Consider the following 24154-nt stretch of genomic DNA (forward strand, 5'->3'; position numbering starts at 1 on the left):
TTTCGACTCTTATCACAGTACAGACATTTTAAGAGAACTTCAGTGTTAGTGAGACTCATTAACTGTTTCTCATAGGACTTATCAGGCCCAGAGGTCTTTCTGTAGTACATGGTGCAATAGAGGTTTGTCTGGACCTTATACCTTTCCCTCACAGACTCTTTGTCAATTATTTCTGTCAGGGTTTTGGGTATATTTAATCCCTCAGTTTGCAAATTCCAGGCTGTACCAGTATCAGGGCTCATTATCCACGGCTGTGATTTGTTTTTCACACAGCCGATGGGCTCTGAGACCTCCCTCCATTGGTACGACAGAAATATCAATAGCGTGCAACATGTCTCTACCCAATAAATTAACAGGACATTTAGTCAAAATGACAATTTTACACTGAGCCTTTTTACCTGTCTGTGGATCTTCCACAGTAAGACCTTCAGACATGACCTCCTGGTGCATCAACCCATTTTGCAGATTTTACGTATACTACACTTTTTTCTTTACCTTTTTCATATCCAGCGGCTGTATTAGGGTCCTACAAGCCCCAGTATCACAGAGAAATGTTAGCCATCTACCCTTCACAACCAAGGTTATTTCTGACTTGACTTTAGCATGCAAACAAGTTTTAACAGCGCACACATCCAAAATTTCAGATTCTTTCTCATCATTTTCTTCTGTATCTCTCTCTGCAGACATACCAACATCTAGTTATGCTTCTTCCTCTCTGTTTGACCTACATTCTTTTGCCAAGTGACCTCTTTTACCTCACAGGAAACACTCCCCTCTCTTTTTTTTTTTTCATAGTCCTGAATGCAGGGCCTTGTTCAGGTGTTTCCCATCCTTCTGTTCTCCTTCTCAATGACATACACATCATTACCTCCTACATTTTGTCCTGCCCTAGGGTTGGGAACTTCAATTAGTGGAAATTCTTTCTCTCCACATTCTGTTTGTTCCCCTGCTGAGGGGGATATCAATTGGTTCACCAGGTCCCCGAAAAATTTTGTAACAGTTGCTGTAAGGGGCGTCCCTTGTGGACTCCTCTGGACAGCAAGAGTCATCTTGAGAGGGGGTTTAGCTGCAGCCATAGGAGAATCGGTTGCATCTGCGGGTGACCCAGGTGACCACGGGGGAACAACAAACAGTGGAGAGTCAGGTTGCATTTGGTTTGTTACGTTTTGTTCAGTCAATACTTGCTGAACTAAACTTCAGAGGACGGTCATATTATTGTCCTCCTCTTTGTTCAAAAACATAGTCTTTTTATGTTTTTTTGAATTTAACCTATGGTTAGCCTCCTCAAGCCATTTCTTTGCCTGGGGAAGGCCTAATTTCTTCTGTTTTCTTATTTTTGTGCCGGCATAATTTTTAAGCTTTCTACACAGTATTACACAATAATCCTTATTTAAAAATGCATCAAAATCATACTTTGTTTTCAAACATTTTAGGAAATGTCACATTCTCTTTGTCTAGACTACACATATACTTAACATCTTCATTCATACCAACAGATTTTCCATGGATCATACCTACTTTGTTTATCATGTACACGGAGCTCTTTTTTTGTTAATGTCTTCTCACAATGACACAATACACGCACACAGTATCTTATCACTTGCAATCACTCACAGACTTTCTAGTCATGATATATCACTTCTAGATTACTGATCTTGTGTATTGCTAAAACACTGGTGTCTTAGAGAATTACAGAATTACGAGGAGACTGAGTTCTCCTGACTGTTCTTTCATCGTTACTTCACTAACTTGTAGAGAGCATTTACAGAATTACGAGGAGACTGAATTCTCCCGACTGTTCTTTCATCCTATCAAAACATTTAATATTTCAGTCCTTGATCCAAGGGTATTTATGTGCCTGCTCAGGATTAATACAACATATGAGGCTGGCATGAACACTGTGGTCCGCCAAATGCCCTCTGTTTGTTACCTGGAAATCTATCAGGCCACACCCTTGTATCAGGGGGGGTTCTTTATCTGGAAATATTTTTGATCCAAGGGTATTTATATGCCTGGAAAGCTATCAGGCCTAACCCTTGTATTAACGGGGGGTTCTTTATCTGGAAGTATTTTTGATCCAAGGGTATTTATATGCCTAGAAATCTATCAGGCCACACCCTTGTATCAACGAGGGGTTCTTTAGGTTTTGATCTAGGAGTATTTATGTGTCCCCAAGGGATTTTCTGCAGTTTACAAGGCTGTCTGGATCTAAGATCCAATCGACAAATTTCCTTTATCTGCACCCGGATATTAGTATGGGACCATACCCCTATATCAAATGACAATTAACCAGAAGAAACAAACAAGAACACACATGAGAGAACACCCGCAGTGCTCGACTGCCGCCAGGTCGCCCTGAGCGCGTCTTCCCAAAACGCGGGCTAGTCACTAGGTCTGCCCATCCAGGATGGCCACAGACGGATCTATACGGGGAATACGTGACCACTTATTTCCCCTCAACAAGAGTAAAGCAGATAGGACAGAAACAGATAAACATTCAATCAATCTCTATATTGTATGTATATATTCAAATCCCTTATTCATCAAATTCCTAATCAAGTCTAACACAAAAGGTTAATAATAAAATAAAAATAAAAATCTTACCTTGTCCCAAGAGTGGTCTCTTGTGCTGATCCGGTAAGTCGCTGCCCGGGAGGCACTAGTTCAGCGGACCGGCCTCTTTTTAACATCTAATTTAAGACGGAGGACTTACAGTTTTGCCGTACGGTCATCGGTCACTGTTGGCCAGTGCTTCTCGGGGGACTTCCGGCTCGAAGGACCGAATTGTTAGGGAAATAATTCACCATCTCAGACCGTCCTCGGGCATCAAGGTAATATTTATTGCATATGCAAGAGAAATGAATAGCATAACATCTTCATGCTGTCATCGTCATTTCTAGGGAAAATACTGTGGTACATGTCTTTTTTATAAGCCCTGGACACCCCCCTTTCCTGTCTTAAAACATGCCCAGTCTCATGTATTTTCAACTTTATTCTGGATGTAACAGCAAAGGTGGAAGTGTCTGTTACAGACTGTTATCTTCATCTAACAATGGTTACAGGATACTGACTTGAAAACTCCCCAAGTCAACACAAAAATACAGGATATATGCAAAACTGCATATCTAAGCATTTTATATTGCTGAATATATATATTGCTGACTCCATATTATCTATAGTTTATTTCTAGGCCATGATAAACAAAATGGCGTCTTTCATAACTGACATTTAAAGTATAATTTCTCTAACAAGGTATTCTCTGTTTCTTTTTTTTACCTGGTAATCCTATGCATAACACACTTCCTGTCTTTTGGTGGCCACCCAGGCCATTTACATGGGGAGAAGGAAAGATTGCTAGATTACAGAAGAAAGATACCATTGTTTTTTGCTTTCAATTCAGCTTACAGGGGATTACAAGGACACTGCATTTCTAGCAAGAACAATATTTTCTGTACTTTCGGAAAATGTTCTTAGCCTGAAAACAAAAAGAAAACAAATGCAGTCACTACATCAATATATATTTTTTTCTTGAGTTTAGTAATAGTTTAAGTTGGGGTGGGGGGAATTAACTGTTTAAAGTGATTCTAAAAGATCTTTTTTTTTTTACCTAAAATGAAATTGGGAGTGTTACAGAATTTAACTAACTGACTCTTACTCACTTTAATTTCCAGTCTTTTACAATAGTCAGGATGCGAATCGTGTGCTCAAAGTTCGGAAAAGAGCAAATGGTTACTTTGAGGAGATGAAACCTGGGTCACTGGAGAGGGAATGCTACGAGGAAAAATGTGACCTAGAAGAAGCAAATGAGATATTTGAGAACCGAGAGGAAACTGTAAGAGATTTTATTATTTGGTTCTTATCGTAATACTTATTGCTGATACATCGTTCTTATTGTTAACATTTTTTTAAAAAAATATTTTTTTATTTCTAGCTTAACTTTTGGTCAAAGTACTTTGGTAAGTTACAGTCTGAAGAAGTTAGCTAAAATAAAGCGTGTATAGGAACTTACAAAGACTGTCAGGTTTAAACATCTTGTTACAGATGGGGATCAGTGCCTCTCCAATCCATGTGTAAATGCTGTCTGTAAGGATGGCATAGGAAATTTTGACTGTACTTGCAATGAGGGCTGGGAAGGAAAATTCTGTGCTTATGGTGAGTGCTTGGAGCAAATTACTGATGGACTGTTCATTTAGCTGATTAAATAGCTACTGTGTAGAAGATGAACCTACATTCATAAGAAAGCAGCCTAAGATGATGACAACAATTGGTTGATACTCTATAAAGCACTGAGTGAGCCTACTGAATTCTTACAGTATATTTTTTAAACCCATCTCTGGACAAATCTATTGCTCACCCCATTCCTCCATCACTCCTTCCAACTCCCCTCCTGCCCATTCATAGTATAAAAATAAAAAACTCTAATAAGGTTTCTACTCACTTGTCATCATGTGATTCACCGTAGCACCTCTTCCACAAGTTTAGAACGGTGATCCACCACTGCATTGTCTTGTAGCTGCCCATTGTGGTTATGTCACTACCCAGTCAATGGACAGATAACGGAAAAGTCCTGGTAGAAAGACCATCCCACTCTACAAGTTCAGATAAGAGGAGATTTCGGACAAGGCACGTCATGGGCTGTTTAGATATGGTTGTATTATTTAAATTACTGCAGTGATTAGGTAAAGGGGGTGGGGACATTCTTTGAGGTTAAGAGTCATTATCCCTGGCCACATTTCAACTTTAAAGCTTCAGACAAATTTTCCTGTAGTAGACTGTGTCTCCATACAACCACTCTGGCATACAGTATAATATGCTAAATTGGAGATTGTTGAACATAAGAACAAAAAAATACATATATACCATTGTGTGTATGTAGAAAGAAATCCAAATCAAATCAATATTTGGTGTGACCACGCTTTGCCTTCAAAACAGCATCAATTCCTCTAGATACACAGATTTTAAAGGAGCTCGGTAGGTAAGATGTTCCAAACATCTTGGAGGACTAACCACAGATCTTCTGTAGATGTAAGCTGTCTCAAATGCTTCTGTCTCTTCATGTAATCCCAGACAGACTCAATGATGTTGAGATCAGGGCTCTGTGGGGCCAGACCATCACTTCCAGGACTCCTTGCTCATATTTACACTAAAGATAGTTCTTAATTACATTGGCTGTATGTTTGGGGTCATTGTCCTGCTGCAGAATAAATTTGGGGCCAATCACATGCCTCCCTGATGGTATGGCATGATGGATAAGTACTGTATCTGCCTGTATATCCCAGCATGGAGAACACCATTGATCCTGACCAAATCTCCAACTCCATTTGCAGAAATGCAGCCCTGAACTTGCAAGGAGCCTCCACCATGCTTCACTGTTGCCTGCAGACACTCATTATTGTACTGCTATCCAGCTCTTAGGCAATCAAACTCCCTTTTGCTACAGACAAATATTTCAAATTTTGACTCCTCAGGCCAAAGCACTTGCTGATATTTTTCTGCACCCCAATTCTTATGTTTTTGTGGATAGTTGAGTCACTTAGCCTTGTTTCCATGTAGGAAGTATGGCTTTTTGGCCGCAATTCTTCCATGAAGACCACTTCTGGCCAGACTTCTCCAGACAGTAGATGGTAGAGGTCGACCGATATGGGTTTTTCTCTGGCCAATGCTGATATTTAGAAATCGCGGTGGCCGATGGCCGATATGTGATGCCGATTTTTTTGGGCCGATATATTAGGCCGATTTTTTTTTTTTTTCTTCTTTTTTTTTACCTTCATCTCATAAAATCTAACAGTCAGACCCCTTTAACAATGGGGCGTTTTTCAGGTGCTTTTGGGCTAAAAATAGCGCCTGTAAAGTGCCTGTAAAACGGCTCCCCTGCAGTCTCAGTGTGATATCCCGAGTGCTTTCACACTGAGGCGATGCGCTGGCAGGATGTTAAAAAAAAGTCCTGCAAGCAGCATCTTTGGAGCGGTGTATACCACCACTCCTGCCCATTGAAATGAATGCACACCGCTGCCGAAGCGCCTGCAAAGCGTTTCGGCAGCGGCGCTTCAGGGGCGCATTTAACCCCTTCCTCGGCTGCTAGCTGGGTTATAAGCGCCCTGCTAGCAGCCGAATAGCGCTGCTAAAATGATGGTAAAGAGCTGCTAAAACTAGCAGCGTTTTACCGTCAACGCATGCCCGCTCCAGTGTGAAAGCAACCTTCAGTGATACTGAAAATTTTTTACATTTAAACATTTATTAAACAAAACAAACCTCCAATCAGTTCACTTGTATGTAGAATTTAGATTAAAAAAACAAACAAAAAAAAAAAAAACCTCTCTTAAATATTAAATACACAAAAACAGGTAATCAAAACTTCTGGATGAAAAAAAATGGGCTAACTTTACTGCTTAGTTTTTTTTTAAATTTATTAGTGTATTTTTTAAAAAAAAATTGCATTTGAAAGACCGCTGCGCAAATACGGTGTGACATAAAATATTGCAACAACGACTATTTTATTCCCTAGGGTCTCTGCTAAAAAATATATATATATATATATATATATATATATATAATGTTTGGGGGTTCTAAGTAATTTTCTAGCAGAAAATACAGGATTTTTACTTGTAAGCAACAAGTGTCAGAAAAGATTTAGTCTTTAAATGGTTAAACTGAGAGCTTCTACACACAGAGTTTAGTCCATTCCTAAGTGTAAACATTGTATCCTTCAGGTTCTTTTTATCAGATTTGGCAGGCTGCCCAGAGGAGGGAGAAGTCTCTTCACAGTTTTCAGGCAACTTGTATTGACTTCTATTACAGAAGTCTTTTGCAAGTCACGCTGAAGCTACTGTATATCAGCTTTTTTTATCAGCACAATCGGCCGATGCCGATTAAGTTAAAAACACCAAATATCAGCCGATATATCGGCCGGCCGATATATCGGTCGACCTCTAGTGGATGGGTGTACCTGGGTCCCACCAGTTCTGTGCTGATGGCACTGTTGAACATCTTCTGTTGTTGAAGGGAAGTAAGCAATATATGTCTTTCATATGCTGCATTAAGTTTCCTTGGTTGACCACTGTGTCTACGCTCCTCAACTCTTTCTGATCAATGGTGTCCTCAATGCTGAGAACTACAGGAAGATACTTATCCATCATGTCATGCCATCAGGGAGGTGTTTGATTGGCCCCAAATGTATTCTGCAGCAGGACAACAACCTCAAACATATAGCCAATAACATTAGGAACTATCTTCAGTGTAAAGAACAAGGAGTCCTGGAAGTGATGGTTTGAACCCCACCAAGCCCTGATTTCAACATCATGTCTGTCTGGGATCACATAAAGAGACAGAAGGATTTGAGGCAGCCTACATCCACAGAATATCTGTGGTTAGTTCTCCAAAATATTTGGAAAACCTAACTGCCGAGTACCTTCAAAAACTGTGTGCAAGTCTACCAACAAGAATTGATGGTGCTTTGAAGGCAAAGGGTGGTCACACCAAATATTGATTTCATTTGGATTTCTCTTCTGTTCATTTACTTTCCTCTTTGGTAATTGATAGAAATAAACCATTAACACCTCTATTTCTGAAAGCATTCTTAAATTACTGCATTCCACTTATTCACAGGTTAAGGTTGAAGTCATTTAGTGATTAACAGCTCTCAACTTTTGACCTACACAGTAGAGTTCAGCAGCATTAAGAGGGATTGAACTAACGTAACAGTGTTTACTAACAGCATAACCTATTCTTCCCAATCTTAGAGGTGACCCATCGCAACTGCTCATTGAATAATGGAGGCTGCACACACTTCTGTACAGAGATTATAAACAACACATCTCGGACATGCAGCTGTGCCACTGGGTACCAGCTGCAGGATGATGGTCGCAGCTGTAAGCCATATGGTAAGTTCCCATTACACCAAAAACATAAGTTGGCATGCTACATTCACATATTCAATTTGCACCAATGAAGTAAAAAATGTGACTGCTTCATAAAGGAATGTAACCCCTTATCATATGATGGATAAGTTGAAGTTATGTGCACCAACTTAAGTCCAATGACTCAGATTCATGGCTCACCCTGGGAGTAATGGGGGTGCATCAGCTGCCCCCCTCCAATAAGCAGCTTATACAACCTACACTGACTGTTAATAGGGTAATCACTGTAATACATATTTTAGCAGAGTGTGGTAGCAGTAAGTAGGCTTGTAATCTTCTGTCCCTTGGCAAGATGGGAGTATTTGACACTGGAGCCATAGTTAAGATGGTTCTAGGGCTGTGATAAAGTGCAAGCCTTTTGTCAATAGGATGGCCTTAATTGTTGAGGGGGGGGGGGGGGGGTTGTTGAGACAAGTTCTAACCTGTCCTGAATGTTACTGCCCCTTTCTTTCCTGGTAGCCCACCCAAACCAATTTTTTTTTTCAATAATGTCAGCAGAACTTTTATTTTATTTTTTTGGGTGCTCTACAGTGCACTATTAGTTTGGCCTTTGGGTGGTTGGATCATGCATGCATGCTGAAATGACTACCTTTATAAATTTGACAATACACTTGTTTTAATGTGTGCAGCCTGGCACTGGTAATTTGCAGTGCAAGGGTTCCATTGCTAAGAACCAAGTGTGAATATTGTAGCTTGCTGGGTTCTATCCCCTACACTAAAGCCCCTTGTCAAAATTAACCCTCCCTTTTCTGAACAAGTAACACATATCTATCCGCAAAGCCAAGCCTTTAACCGTTTACCTCAACACTTAAAGTGTTTGTTAACCCATATATAACAAACACTGCCAAACCCTCTATTAGAGCCTGGCATAGCACACTGCATTAGTCTTTTAAAAAAACGAGCGCTGTAAATACCTATTTAGAACGATCTTCAGGCCGGTCACATGATTCGCAGCCACTGTACACATCTGATATATGGCTTCTGCAGGAGGGGCTGAGATCTCCCTCTGCTGTCAGCCGGGAAGATCACACGGCCACTCAGCCTTTCCTGCAGTAGCCCTGGAAACCCGTCGAGAGTCACGTGACCGGCCTGAAGATCGCGCTAAATCAGTATTTGTAACGCTCATTTTTATAAAATACTAATGCAGTGTGCTATGCCAGGCTATAAGAAAAGGGCTGGCAGGAACCATTTAGAATTTTAAATTTTACTAATAGTGGCGGGGGCAGGGGGGGGCGGAGACAGAGACACACAGACACACAGACACACAGATGACAGGCAGAGAGGAGGGGGTGAGGGGGAGAGAGAGGAGAGCTGAGAGCAGGGCTGTGTATGAAGGCGGGACGAACTCTGACTATGGTGGTCAGGGCTCAGAAGCCCTGACCACCGTGGTCAGTACAGAGAGGGGGATACAGGAAGTGGCAGGTTCAGGGAGGTTGGTTTTCTTTTACGGTTTAGTGTCCTTAGGAGAACAGAAGTTTCTCTTATGCTACAGGGCTGGATTGAGGGGGGTGCTGGGGTGGGCTATGCCCCCCAGATTTTAGTTGTGTCCTCCAAGTCATTGAGAGTGCATCCACTGATCCATGAACCAGTCAGTCTGCAGACAGTTGATGTAAGTTGATATTGATGGGGACAATCCATGTACGGGAGCACTTTGATAGGGACACCTGTTATAAGAGGGCTCTCTGATGGTGACACTTGATGTAAGGAGACACTTAAATGGGGACAACTGATGTAAGGGGGCACTCTAATGGGGACCCCTAATGTAAAGGGGCACACTGATGGGCATAACTGATCATATAAGAGGGGGTTTCTGATGGGGACACTGATGTAAGGGGCACTCAGATGGGGAAATCTGAAGTAAGAGGGCACTTTGATGGAGCACTGATGTAAGGGGTGCTCTGATGGGGACACCTGATGTATGGGGGGAAGCTGATGGGGAAATCTGTAGTAAGGGGGCACTCTGGTGGTGGCCCTGATGTAAAGGGGCACTGTGATGAAAACTCTGATGTAAGGGGCACTCTGATGGGGAAACTTGATATAAAGAGGCACTCTGATGGGGACCCTGATGTAAGGGGGCACTCTGATAGGAACCTTGATGTAAGGGGGCACTCTGATGGGAAACTGACGTAAAGGGGAACTCTGATAAGTACCTATGATGTAAAGAGGAACTCTCATAAGGACTCTTGATGTAAAGGGGAACTCTGATAGGGACATCTGATATATGGACATCTGCTATAAGGGGGCACAGGTTCTATTTAATCACCCTAATTTAATAACAGCCTCCTGCATACTAGTGTTTCCAGGTTGTGACCCCGTGTGACAGACTGTCAGTGACTCTCACACACAGTGCTGACATTAAACCCTCTCCGGGGAGTCTGAAGCAGAGATGCCTAATATCTCTGATTCTGTCAGAGATCCTCCAGAGGACTCATTTTTGGATGCTGAACCCTTATATTCCCTGTGATATGGGATCTGAAGGCATTGCCACCCCTATATATGTGTGGTGACGCTCCCACCATCCCATATACAGATTAGCTAATGAGGGCAAAAATTTCACCCACATCGCTGCTCCACACTTCTGAGCCTGGTTTCACACATGTGCGGTGCGAATTGAAGCTCAGGTTTCACTGGGGAGATAACAATCTCCTGTTCAACGGATTCATTGCGTTTTTGCTCAGGATTAGAGAGCAGGGAGAGGGGGAGGGAGGGGGGGGGGAGAGGGGGAGGTGTAGTGAGGAGAAAGAGAAAATCCTTGTTCAGAACGCAATGCATCTGCGAATCAGATGCGTTCCCATAGGAGATAATAGGCTTGTAGTTCGCACCGCAATGCCCAAAAAACGCACACGTTTTTTGTGCAATGCGCAGTGCGAATGCAACGCACATATGTGAACCAGATACATTCATATGAATGTATTTTAAAATGTCCTGCGAATTAGATGCGGTGTAAGCCGCATCTAATTCGCATAGGTGTGAACCCGGGCTAAAGAAAAAGGTCTCCATTGAAGGCAACAGATACTGGAGAACATCTAAAACGAACATGTTGACTTCAAGTGTCAACATGTGATGTTCCAAATAATAATTGACAGCTTCAATAGCTAGTGTGTGCAGAATGGAGGAGTAAAGACTGGAGACATCACAGGTGATCCACATGGCATGATCATCCCATTGAGTAACACTCGCGAAGCTCAAGAGATGGTTAGTATCTGTTAGATAGCTAGGGAGTTGGCTCACCAGGGGTTGTTACACACTATCCAGCCATTGGCCCAGTGTCTCATTCAGAGAGCCAACCCTTGTGCGACCCATCCTCTACTTGGCTCTCAATGCTTTTGTACATCCTTAAAATTTTTATATGTAATCTATTTAGGTAATTTTTGCATTCCTATATCACAGAAACTTCTTGGCATTCATCGACATAAGATGCCAATAGTGAAAGCTTTACTTTGATGTGGGCAACAAATACTTTGTTTGTGGCCCTTTCCTCTGGTCTTTATCATGTCCCTTGTAGGAAGCCGAGATGACTTTCTTTATACCTCTGGTCAAAACACCATTGGAATGCAGTTATGGTCAGGGAGGGGCTAAGGACAGACCAGAAGGTGAGCAGAATCCTAGTCAGCAGGCAGGTCGAGGTCAAACAGGGAGTCAGCAGACTAACATCGACAAGGTCGGGATCAAGCCAGGTCAGAACAGGAAGTTAGAGCAAAGATGGGTCCAGGGGAAGGCTGAGTCAGCAACTGGTAAGCAGATCACAGGAAAAGAAGTGAGTTTGGGTTGCAGGGTAACAGCTAAATGACATTCAGGAAGTTCCAGGCTTAGCTCTGTTCCTTAAATAGGCCACCTGGTAACAATATTGGAATTAGGCAGCATGCCTGTGTGAATTAGTTTGCTCACATGAAATAGCGTTTTCCCACAAATGTGGCTGGAGGTTATTCTTGTTCTGTGCATTGGTGCACAAACACATAGTCAACTGATGCTGCCTTGACAGTACTATTTTGACTTCAGAATTCTTTACAAAAATTCTAGCTCCAATCCTGGGCCTTCTCTGCCTCATGAGTATTCCAATTATTGGATTCTTAGCAGATCTGTTGCTTTGAGAGCAAACCTTTCTGGCCTTGAACTCCAATGTGTCAATCATGCTGCAGACCTTTTAGGACTTTGGATAAATCCTGAACATTGAGCAGTCCTTTATAAATCCATCATAGTGCTTGGGGTACTTGGGCCTTCTCCTGAATAATATAAAGCCAACCTCTTCCTGCCACAGGAGAAGTTGATAAAAATGCAGAGTCATGCTCAGCATCTTCAGTCCTGGTGTCAGTCCTCCCTGTAAGGCTTGGTTCACACTAGTGCGATTTCACATGTGACTTGAGTCGCAAAGAATCGCATGACAAGGAGAATTCACATTGTTTTCTATGGTGCCCATTCACATCGATGTGACTCAGCATGGAAGGATTTCGGAAATGGTGCCTGTACTACTTTGGTTAAATTCCAGTGTGATTTTAGCCCCATAGAATATACAAATCTTATCGAAGTTGTATCCAAGTAGCACTACATAATAACACTGAAAGTCGTATCAAAATCATATCACAGCAGTGTGAACCTAGCTCAAAGCTGCTTGTCAATGTTGGAATTGTTGGTATCCACCTTCATAGTGGTTCCACTGGCTCAATTCCACTCAAAAGATATGTGACAGAACATTATCATGGCATGGGACAAATTCAGTCTGGCCCTCGACAAGGTACATTTTTTTCTTCCTCTGCAATGGAAGATTGTCATGATGAATGTCAGTCTTGTAGTTTGGGGCAGAGTTCTGAGCCCTCTGTGGGTTTGTGGTTGTTGGTCCTTGGAGGAATCACCGCTTACCATCAATTTCCTTAAGATACAAGTAATTCACCTTACTTTACTTCATTATTATTACTATACAGGATTTATATAGCTCCAACAGTTTACGCAGCGCTTTACAATATAAAAGGGAGACAATACAGTTATAATACAATAAAATACAAGAGGATTAAGAGGGCCCTGCTCAGAAGAGCTTACAATACTTCATTGGGGCCCTCCTGAATGGACATTTGGTCTAGATTCAGTTGGACAATGAGTCATGAGCTGTGGCCTACATGAGTCAACAGGGGGTCACAAGGAGGGATGCAACATCAATGGAGGTAGAGTCTATCCTGTCCTGGGCAGATTTTAAAGTGCCAGCCTTTTCAGTGGTGCACATTACTGGGGTGGAGAACTGGCAGGCAGATTTTCTCAGCAGATAACATCTGGACCTGGGGAATAATCACTTCATCTGGAGGTGTTCAGGGATATATGTTTGCGTTGTTTACTTACTAGCTTTTTGATTAAACTGGACAGATTTGTCTCCAGGACACAGGACTTAACATTGGATGCAGCAGATGCACTCGTAGCGCTGTGGAATCAGTTATCCCTGATCTATGCCTTTCTTCCACTGAAGCTTTTACTTCATCTACTTTCGAAGTATCCAGGCTGAGAGGATTTCAGTCATTCTCATTGCTCCAGAGTGGCCTCAGACATTGTGGTATGGTACGCCAGCCTTGTTTGCCTGTTAGCCAGTGTACTGTGGTATCTACTATTGGCCAGAACTATTATCGCATGGACCAGTCTTCCACCCTGTTTCTGGTTAGCTGGTTTTTACAGCCTGGTTTGGTAAAACCTAGTTTCTGAAAGACAGGGGCTTTTTGGATTCACCAATTCTAACCATGGTAAAAGCTTGTTTGTCTGTTCTTTTTCAACGTCCTTATGCTAATCATTCGCGGATTCATAATTTTATTCAAGAGAAAGGGGGACTATGATCGGGCAGGTGTTGGCGCCAAACTGTACAAGTCCCTCCCTGCTTCTTATTGGATAGGACAGCTACCCACCTGTAGCTGGATTACCTTCAACCATAATGTGTCATACTCCTGGCCATAGGCTTGCTCATAGCATCCCTGGCCTGGGACCTTTATATTTGAGAATAAAAGACTTTCCACATGTAGCCTCTACCTTAGGTAGGTAGGTGCTAGAGTAGTGTTTGTGTTTTACTGTCAGTACAGGTAAATTTAGGCAGTCCAAGCTGTGAGCTAGGCCTGTTTATTTTTGATCTGGGGGTAGGGGAGTGGTTTAGTGTAGCAGCAGGTGACTGACATGTGCCTCAGCTCTCTGGCGCCTCCTCTGTTTCCAGTGAGAAGGCTTTGAAAAAGAGGCAGGGCAGAGTGCTGGAGTGACAAGGGGTGTATTTGGGAGCACTGACCAATCCCCAACTAGGATTGGCAGGGGGCAGGCCTCCTATATATACCCATGGTCAGCCTGCTGTAGGAGGAGTTGTCGGGTGGAAGAACTGAGATGGAGTGTTAGACTGTCGTGGCCCTGAGGAAACCCTCTTTCTGGGGGGGGGGGGGTTAACTCAGGCCTGGAGCTCGGGAGCTGGGAGGGTGCCTCTCTCTACACGGTCATTGAGAGGTGTCCTGGAACAGAAGCAGGAGGAGGACAGTCTGGAGCACTGCCGTGAATGTCATTCAGGAGGGATCCATGCTGGGGGTTGGTGAGTGAGAAGCACAGTGAGAAACTCTGGGAGAGACATGCCAGGATTGGATGTGGAGCCAGAGGGAGAGACTGTGGTGTTATTGAAGTCAAGTCGCTGAAGCCAGGAGGGTTGGCAGGATTTGCACCAGACTTGCTGGGAGCAGTAGTCCACCAAGTATCAGTTAGCACAATTATTCTTTTCATCTAAAATGGTTGCTACTAGGGATGCAACGAATGGGTTTTTTGGTGCCGAAACTGATACCGAAAATAAATCTTCCTTGCACCCGAAAACCGAAACCGATACCGAAACAGCACCGAAACCAAAATAAGCTTTTTTTTATATATTACCCAAAAAAATTATTGGATATACAAATTTGTGTTACATTCCTATTCATTATATTTATATTCAACTTAATCATCAAATTTATGAAGAAAAGAATACTACAATCCAGTAATGTCAAAAAGTACTTTAATAAAAAGTAACCCACATAAAATTGGACAGTGGACACAGAAAATAAAAATAAAATAAAATAAGATTTCAGTCAGTGCACATTGCACCACCATACCAAATAAAACAGGCACAAAAAAAATAAAATAAATAATAATATATAATATTAATAATAATAATTAATATTAATATAATAATAATATAAAAATGCCAAAGCCTGACTTTTTTTTATATTTTATTAATTTCCAACTTACATCAGAACTAGTAATTCAGTTCTCTCTCCCTAAGGTGTCAGTGGCTGGATGTGCGATAAGTGTATGCATGTAGCTGCGGGTAACATACATAGTCATACAGTAGACCGCACTATGTTACATACATAGTCATACAGTAGACCGCACTGTGTTCCGGCCCCGGGTATGGGCGGAGACATCCTGGAACACAGACTAGTCTACAGCAGCTCAGCCAATCACAGCAAGCAATGTAGACTAGTCTGTGTTTATGGAAGTCTCCGTCCATCAGGGGCGGACTGACCATTCGGTCACTCGGTCGCCGACCGAGGGCCCGACGTCAGGAGGGGCCCCATGAGCTGCTCAGTCAGCAGCGGAAAAAAGCCGCCCGCCGCACCACACGAAAACCCCGTCCTCCCGGTCGCCGCGGCCAGCCCGCTGCCAGAGCAGACCTCGGCTTAGGATGAGAGAGGCTCTGTCAGCAGGGAGGGGCGGGGCAGGGATCTCCACTGACGCTCTGACCCTGCCCTGCCCCGCCCCTCCTCATGTAGTCTGAGTCTGTATAGAGCGTCTCTCCTGCACTTCTGAGAGCTCCGCTCTGGACCACAAAAATCCCCGCCCCTACCGACGAAAGCTCCGCCCCCTACTGACGAAAGCTCCGCCCCTATCGATGAAAGCCCCGCCCCCTACCGACGAAAGCCCCGCCCCCGGACCTCTGAGAGCGGGAGGTGAGCCCGACTGGTCAGGTAGGTCCTTCTGCCTACCGTATATACCCGGCCTGTAGACCCCTTTTTTTTTGCTAAAGCATCCCTGGAAATGTTGTTTATCCCCGTGTATAGCTGTGCATTGCTGAAAGTTTGAATTTTAAAACTGGCTACCTGGTCATCTCCTGTAGTCGCATCCCCAGTCTGGTTATCTCCTATAGTCGCATTCGCAGTCTGGTTACTTCCTGTAGTCGCATTCGCAGTCTGGTTATCTCCTGTTGTCGCATTCGCAGTCTCTGGTTATCTTATGTAGTCGCATTCGCAGTCTGGTCATTTCCTGTAGTCGCATTCGCAGTCTGGTCATTTCCTGTAGTCGCATTCGCAGTCTGGTCATTTCCTGTAGTCGCATTCGCAGTCTATGGTTATCTCCTGTAGTCGCATTCGCAGTCTGGTTACTTCCTGTAGTCGTATTCGCAGTCTGGTTATCTCCTGTTGTTGCATTCGCAGTCTCTGGTTATCTCCTGTAGTCGCATTCGCAGTCTGGTCATTTCCTGTAGTCGCACTTGCAGTCTGGTCATTTCCTGTAGTCGCATTCGCAGTCTGGTCATTTCCTGTAGTCGCATTCGCAGTCTGGTCATTTCCTGCAGTCGCATTCGCAGTCTCTGGTCATTTCCTGTAGTTGCATTCGCAGTCTCTGGTTATTTAATGTAGTCGCATTCGCAGTCTCTGGTTACTTCCTGTAGTTGCATTCGCAATCTGGTTATTTCCTGTAGTCGCATTCGCAGTCTGGTTACTTCCTGTAGTCGCATTCGCAGTCTGGTTATTTCCTGTAGTCGCATTCGCAGTCTCTGGTTATTTCCTGTAGTCACATTCGCAGTCTGGTTATCTCCTGTAGTCGCATCCCTAGTCTCTGGTTATCTCCTGTAGTCGCATTCGCAGTCTGGTTATTTCCTGTAGTCGCATCCCCAGTCTGGTTATCTCCTGTAGTTGCATTCGTAGTCTGGTTATTTCCTGTAGTTGCATTCGCAGTCTCTGGTTATCTCCTGTTGTCACATTCGCAGTCTCTGGTTATCTCCTGTAGCAGGGGCGGACTGACCATTCGGTCACTCGGTCGCCGACCGAGGGCCCGACGTCAGGAGGGGCCCCATGAGCTGCTCAGTCAGCAGCGGAAAAAAGCCGCCCGCCGCACCACACGAAAACCCCGTCCTCCCGGTCGCCGCGGCCAGCCCGCTGCCAGAGCAGACCTCGGCTTAGGATGAGAGAGGCTCTGTCAGCAGGGAGGGGCGGGGCAGGGAGCTCCACTGACGCTCTGACCCTGCCCTGCCCCGCCCCTCCTCATGTAGTCTGAGTCTGTATAGAGCGTCTCTCCTGCACTTCTGAGAGCTCCGCTCTGGACCACAAAAATCCCCGCCCCTACCGACGAAAGCTCCGCCCCCTACTGACGAAAGCTCCGCCCCTATCGATGAAAGCCCCGCCCCCTACCGACGAAAGCCCCGCCCCCGGACCTCTGAGAGCGGGAGGTGAGCCCGACTGGTCAGGTAGGTCCTTCTGCCTACCGTATATACCCGGCCTGTAGACCCCTTTTTTTTTGCTAAAGCATCCCTGGAAATGTTGTTTATCCCCGTGTATAGCTGTGCATTGCTGAAAGTTTGAATTTTAAAACTGGCTACCTGGTCAACTCCTGTAGTCGCATCCCCAGTCTGGTTATCTCCTATAGTCGCATTCGCAGTCTGGTTACTTCCTGTAGTCGCATTCGCAGTCTGGTTATCTCCTGTTGTCGCATTCGCAGTCTCTGGTTATCTCCTGTAGTCGCATTCGCAGTCTGGTCATTTCCTGTAGTCGCATTCGCAGTCTGGTCATTTCCTGTAGTCGCATTCGCAGTCTGGTCATTTCCTGTAGTCGCATTCGCAGTCTATGGTTATCTCCTGTAGTCGCATTCGCAGTCTGGTTACTTCCTGTAGTCGTATTCGCAGTCTGGTTACTTCCTGTAGTCGTATTCGCAGTCTGGTTATCTCCTGTTGTCGCATTCGCAGTCTCTGGTTATCTCCTGTAGTCGCATTCGCAGTCTGGTCATTTCCTGTAGTCGCACTCGCAGTCTGGTCATTTCCTGTAGTCGCATTCGCAGTCTGGTCATTTCCTGTAGTCGCATTTGCAGTCTGGTCATTTCCTGTAGTCGCATTCGCAGTCTCTGGTCATTTCCTGTAGTTGCATTCGCAGTCTCTGGTTATTTAATGTAGTCGCATTCGCAGTCTCTGGTTACTTCCTGTAGTTGCATTCGCAATCTGGTTATTTCCTGTAGTCGCATTCGCAGTCTGGTTACTTCCTGTAGTCGCATTCGCAGTCTGGTTATTTCCTGTAGTCGCATTCGCAGTCTCTGGTTATTTCCTGTAGTCACATTCGCAGTCTGGTTATCTCCTGTAGTCGCATCCCTAGTCTCTGGTTATCTCCTGTAGTCGCATTCGCAGTCTGGTTATTTCCTGTAGTCGCATCCCCAGTCTGGTTATCTCCTGTAGTCGCATTCGTAGTCTGGTTATTTCCTGTAGTTGCATTCGCAGTCTCTGGTTATCTCCTGTTGTCACATTCGCAGTCTCTGGTTATCTCCTGAAGTCATTTATGATATCTATGGCTATGCATATTTATTGAATCCATATTGAGCACTATATTTGATTGGCTGTTTGCTTCTGCTTAGGCCTGGCAAACACGCACAATCGCACATGATGATGACTTCATCATCATGTGCGTGATTGTGATTGTGCGTGTGTGCCAAGCAGAAGCAGCCAATCAAATATAGTGCTCAATATGGATTAAATAAATATTGGGAAGAATGTTCCTTACATTGGATGTCAGTGAGAAGAATGTTTCTATACATTGGTGGTCAGTGGGAAGAATGTTCCTTACATTGGTGGTCAGTGGGAAGAATGTTCCTTACATTGGTGATCAGTGAGAAGAATGTTCCTTACATTGGTGGTCAGTGAGAAGAATGTTTCTATACATTGGTGGTCAGTGGGAAGAATGTTCCTTACATTGGTGGTCAGTGGGAAGAATGTTCCTTACATTGGTGGTCAGTGGGAAGAATGTTCCTTACATTGGTGGTCAGTGGGAAGAATGTTCCTTACATTGGTGGTCAGTGAGAAGAATGTTTCTATACATTGGTGGTCAGTGGGAAGAATGTTCCTTACATTGGTGGTCAGTGGGAAGAATGTTCCTTACATTGGTGGTCAGTGAGAAGAATGTTTCTATACATTGGATGTCAGTGAGAAGAATGTTCCTTACATTGGTGGTCAGTGGGAAGAATGTTCCTTACATTGGTGGTCAGTGGGAAGAATGTTCCTTACATTGGTGGTCAGTGGGAAGAATGTTCCTTACATTGGTGGTCAGTGAGAAGAATGTTCCTTACATTGGTGGTCAGTGAGAAGAATGTTCCTTACATTGGTGGTCAGTGAGAAGAATGTTCCTTACATTGGTGATCAGTGAGAAGAATGTTCCTTACATTGGTGGTCAGTGAGAAGAATGTTTCTATACATTGGTGGTCAGTGAGAAGAATGTTCCTTACATTGGTGGTCAGTGAGAAGAATGTTCCTTACATTGGTGGTCAGTGAGAAGAATGTTCCTTACATTGGTGGTCAGTGAGAAGAATGTTCCTTACATTGGTGGTCAGTGAGAAGAATGTTTCTATACATTGGTGATCAGTGGGAAGAATGCTCTTTACATTGGTGGTCAGTGGGAAGAATGCTCCTTATATTGGTGATCAGTGAGAAGAATGTTCCTTACATTGGTGATCAGTGGGAAGAATGCTCCTTACATTGGTGATCAGTGAAAATGATATAAAGTTAATAAAAATAATAAAAAAAAAAATGTAAAGCACCCCCATGATCCCCACACATGCTCTATATGAAAAGCTTTATGTAGGATGAGCACATGTATGTAAACGTGTCTATAGACGCAAATGCTGGACACGGGAGCCCACCTGCAAGGTAACCCCCCCCCCGGAGAGCGCTTCTCCTAGGGAGTTATCTGATGTGGGGAGGAGCCGCGAGAGCCACCCCCAGATGTTGAGGTTTGGGGCCATTCTGTGCAAAACGAGCTGCACAGTGGAGGCAAGTATGATATGTTTGTTATTTAAAAAAAAAAAAGAGCCTTTACAATCACTTTAATTTTGGAAAGGTACCATTGTTGCACTTTCTTTAATGTAATTCTGTGGCGAACGCATGTAGTGTGGGCAGTGCAAAATGTAGGTGGGGATTTGTGTGGGTGTGGCTTGAGTGTGGGTGGGAACACATGAGCGGGGACAGGGGGCCCCAGGATCTCCTATTGCCCGGGGGCCCCATGAGTTGTCAGTCCGCCCCTGCCGTCCATACCCGGAACACAGTGCGGTATAGTGTATATAGTACTGTATGTAGACAGCCACAGATACAGAACATACAGTTTTGCACATGCAGCGGGCTGACAGCTTAGGGAGAGAGCCGAGAGACAATGACATAGTTTGGCCCAACAACAGAACTTCAACAAACTGTGTATAAGTAAGTACTTTAAAGAACAACTCTCTAAACTAACCATAACAGAAATATGGCAGAAGGCGGTTATTTCACAGTTTCTGTAAATACAACATAGTACAGTGCTATGCTATAATAAAATGTTTATTTTATTATTTTCTTTCAACTTAAATGAGAACTAGTAGTTTTTTCCCCAAGTTCTCTCCCTAAGGTGTCAGCGGCTGGATGTGCGATATAAAAGTGTATGTATGTAGCTGCGGGTTAGATACATACTAGTCATACAGTAGACCGCACTGTGTTCCGGCCCCGGGTATGGGCAAAGACATCCTGGAAGTGGAACACAGATTAGTCTACAGCAGCGGTGCTCAGCCAATCACAGCAAGCAATGCAGACTAGTCTGTGTTTATGGAAGTCACCGCCCATCCTCGGAACACATATAGTATAGTACTGTAGTATGTAGACAGCCACAGATACAGAACATACAGTTTTGCATTTGTACATGCAGCGGGCTGACAGCTTAGGGAGAGACATAAGAAAATTCGGAAAAGAGGAAAATTCAAAAGCACCACATCCCAAACAATAAGTTCAAAAATTAGAAAGGGGCATTGAGGCCATTGTGTAGGCCTCAGGGACTTTTAACGGTGCTGAGATCAATGAGGTAAAGAGCGTATAATAAAATGATATTTTATTTAAACAATCTCATTAAAAAAAAACAGACAGTTTGGCCAGTCTGTCCAAATACCATGCAAAACAGGAAATCCCATTATGGGTATTTATAGAGGCTTCAGAAAATGACCCTCTATTAATATCAAATTTATTATGGCTTGATCCTAAAGACCGCTTTAAAATTCATAATCCTATAACTAAACACTTCTTATCTCTCTGGGATAAACTAAAAACCAAATATCAGTTACAATCTCCACACAATCCTCTCCTTTCTTTTATCAGAAATCCGGCCTTTTATCCGGCATGGATCTACCCAAATTCTTTTAAAGCTTGGACAACATCAGGCATTCAGACACTAAATGACTTCATAGCATCTAATGCCCCGTACACACGGTCGGACTTTGTTCGGACATTCCGACAACAAAATCCTATGATTTTTTCCGACGGATGTTGGCTCAAACTTGTCTTGCATACACACGGTCACACAAAGTTGACGGAAAATCCGATCGTTCTAAACGCGGTGACGTAAAACACGTACGTCGGGACTATAAACGGGGCAGTGGCCAATAGCTTTCATCTCTTTATTTATTCTGAGCATGCGTGGCACTTTGTCCGTCGGATTTGTGTACACACGATCGGAATTTCCGACAACGGATTTTGTTGTCGGAAAACTTTATATCCTGCTCTCAAACTTTGTGTGTCGGAAAATCCGATGGAAAATGTGTGATGGAGCCCACACACGGTCGGAATTTCCGACAACAAGGTCCTATCACACATTTTCTGTCGGAAAATCCGACCATGTGTATGGGGCATTAATCATTCCTTTCATTCCCATCGCTTAGAGAAAAATATGATCTACCAAACTCTGAGATATTTAGATATCTCCAAATCAAAAATTTCTATACACCATTCCTAAAGGGGGATACACCATTATCCCAATTATCCATTTTTGAATCAATCTGTACAAAAGATCCATTTGCTAAAGGTACAATTTCATCACTTTATAATCAATTATATGGAGTACCAAATCTTAATAGACCCTCTTACGTTCAGAGGTGGGAGGAGGACCTGGGACGAACTTTAGAAGACACGGACTGGTCTAACATATGGCTCACATCTAAGTCATCTTCACCCAACATCTTAGCACTGGAGACAAATTATAAAGTCCTAACTCGCTGGTACCTTGTACCCGCTAGAGTGGCAAAATATTCACCTAATACCTCAGCTCTTTGTTTTCGAGGATGCCCAGAAATAGGCACATATTTACACATATGGTGGACGTGCCCAGTAATCCAAACCTTTTGGAAGGAAGTCTTCGTGATTGCATCTAAAATATTTAAAAAAATAATACAACCAGATCCATATTTAACTTTACTTAATCTAAAACCGGAATGGTTAACACTCTCTCAATTCAAACTTATGATCCAACTAATAACGGCTGCAAAACAAACAGTGGCCAAGGCATGGAAATCTCCTACATTGGTACTAGCAGAAACAATTCACAGAATGAATAATACAATGTCCCATGCTAAGATGGTAGCCATCGATCAAAATCAAATTCCAAAATTTGAAAAACTTTGGCATCCTTGGATAAAACAACAGTTCCTGTCAAACTTCAATGACTCTGTCCTGTTGCCATGGTAACAGATTAAATGACTTACAGAGACACCCATTCTAAGGCTTCAAAGAGAACTAAAAAGAATAATAAACTGACGAGCGGGACAACCTTGTGGACCATACCTCTACCTTTCAACCCTTTTTCTTCTTTCTCTTTTCTTTTCTCCACCTTACGATTAAAGCTCATTATCAGAATTTATTTGACCTATATACACTCTACTTGTAAACAATATGTATAGTAGGTATAAATCATTTAAATACCTACAAAAGTAACTAAGGAAATGATATATATCTTTAATTTAGGTTTACGTGAACCCAATGTTTAATATTTGAAATTTCATGATATTTACCTATATAAACCCTACTGTAAAACAATGAGCTTACTTTATAGATCCTTGTAAACTTACTTTATGTATCTTTATAACATTGTATACTCAATAAACTTCTTTTGACAAGGAAAAAGAACAGACATTGGCAAAAAACAATATACAAAACAAAAGGGGTAATTCTTTGATACAGAAATTAATACCACTTTCTCAACGTGTTTCGCTTTCCTAAGCTTCTTCAGGAGATATATTGTGATATTAGAGTCAACTATGAAAATAGAAGAAAATATATATATATGTAAACAATAAAAGTAAATGTCTGCTTATACATCATACAGTCATAATATTTGAATGTAAACAATGTACTAAATGGAAAATACAAAAAATGAGTAAATCTGTACATATATGTAGATATCATATATCAAAGTATGTGTAACATACGGTGTGTATCAGGATGATATTGAAAAAAAAAAAAAAAAAAAAAAAAATCACAATTTGACTTATAAAAGTCTTACCTGTAGAAAAAGATATAATTAAAAAAAGGGGGTTTATGCGATGGCAAATATTTTCTCCTCAGTCCCCACCTCACTATAAAGGCATGCAGAGAGGAATAAAATCCCTAACGATATTTTTTATCGTTAGGGATTTTATTCCTCTCTGCATGCCTTTATAGTGAGGTGGGGACTGAGGAGAAAATATTTGCCATCGCATAAACCCCCTTTTTTTAATTATATCTTTTTCTACAGGTAAGACTTTTATAAGTCAAATTGTGATTTTTTTTTTTTTTTTTTTCAATATCATCCTGATACACACCGTATGTTACACATACTTTGATATATGATATCTACATATATGTACAGATTTACTCATTTTTTGTATTTTCCATTTAGTACATTGTTTACATTCAAATATTATTCCTCTCTGCATGCCTTTATAGTGAGGTGGGGACTGAGGAGAAAATATTTGCCATCGCATAAACCCCCTTTTTTTAATTATATCTTTTTCTACAGGTAAGACTTTTATAAGTCAAATTGTGATTTTTTTTTTTTTTTTTTCAATATCATCCTGATACACACCGTATGTTACACATACTTTGATATATGATATCTACATATATGTACAGATTTACTCATTTTTTGTATTTTCCATTTAGTACATTGTTTACATTCAAATATTATGACTGTATGCTGTATAAGCAGACATTTACTTTTATTGTTTACATATATATATATTTTCTT

General features: G+C 42.5%; 1 protein-coding gene across 1 annotated transcript in view; it reads left to right on the top strand.

Moving 5' to 3' along the window:
- Positions 1-24154, top strand: part of LOC141139538 (vitamin K-dependent protein C-like) — a 138310-nt gene that overhangs the window by 43503 nt on the left and 70653 nt on the right. The window contains exons 3-6 of the mRNA XM_073625777.1: positions 3672-3832; positions 3932-3956; positions 4042-4152; positions 7740-7880. Of these exons, the coding sequence (XP_073481878.1) occupies positions 3672-3832; positions 3932-3956; positions 4042-4152; positions 7740-7880 (438 nt within the window). The remainder of the gene's footprint in view (positions 1-3671; positions 3833-3931; positions 3957-4041; positions 4153-7739; positions 7881-24154) is intronic.

The sequence above is a fragment of the Aquarana catesbeiana genome, linkage group LG04 (genome assembly GCF_042186555.1).
Source record: "Aquarana catesbeiana isolate 2022-GZ linkage group LG04, ASM4218655v1, whole genome shotgun sequence".
NCBI classification, from domain to species: Eukaryota; Metazoa; Chordata; class Amphibia; order Anura; family Ranidae; genus Aquarana; species Aquarana catesbeiana.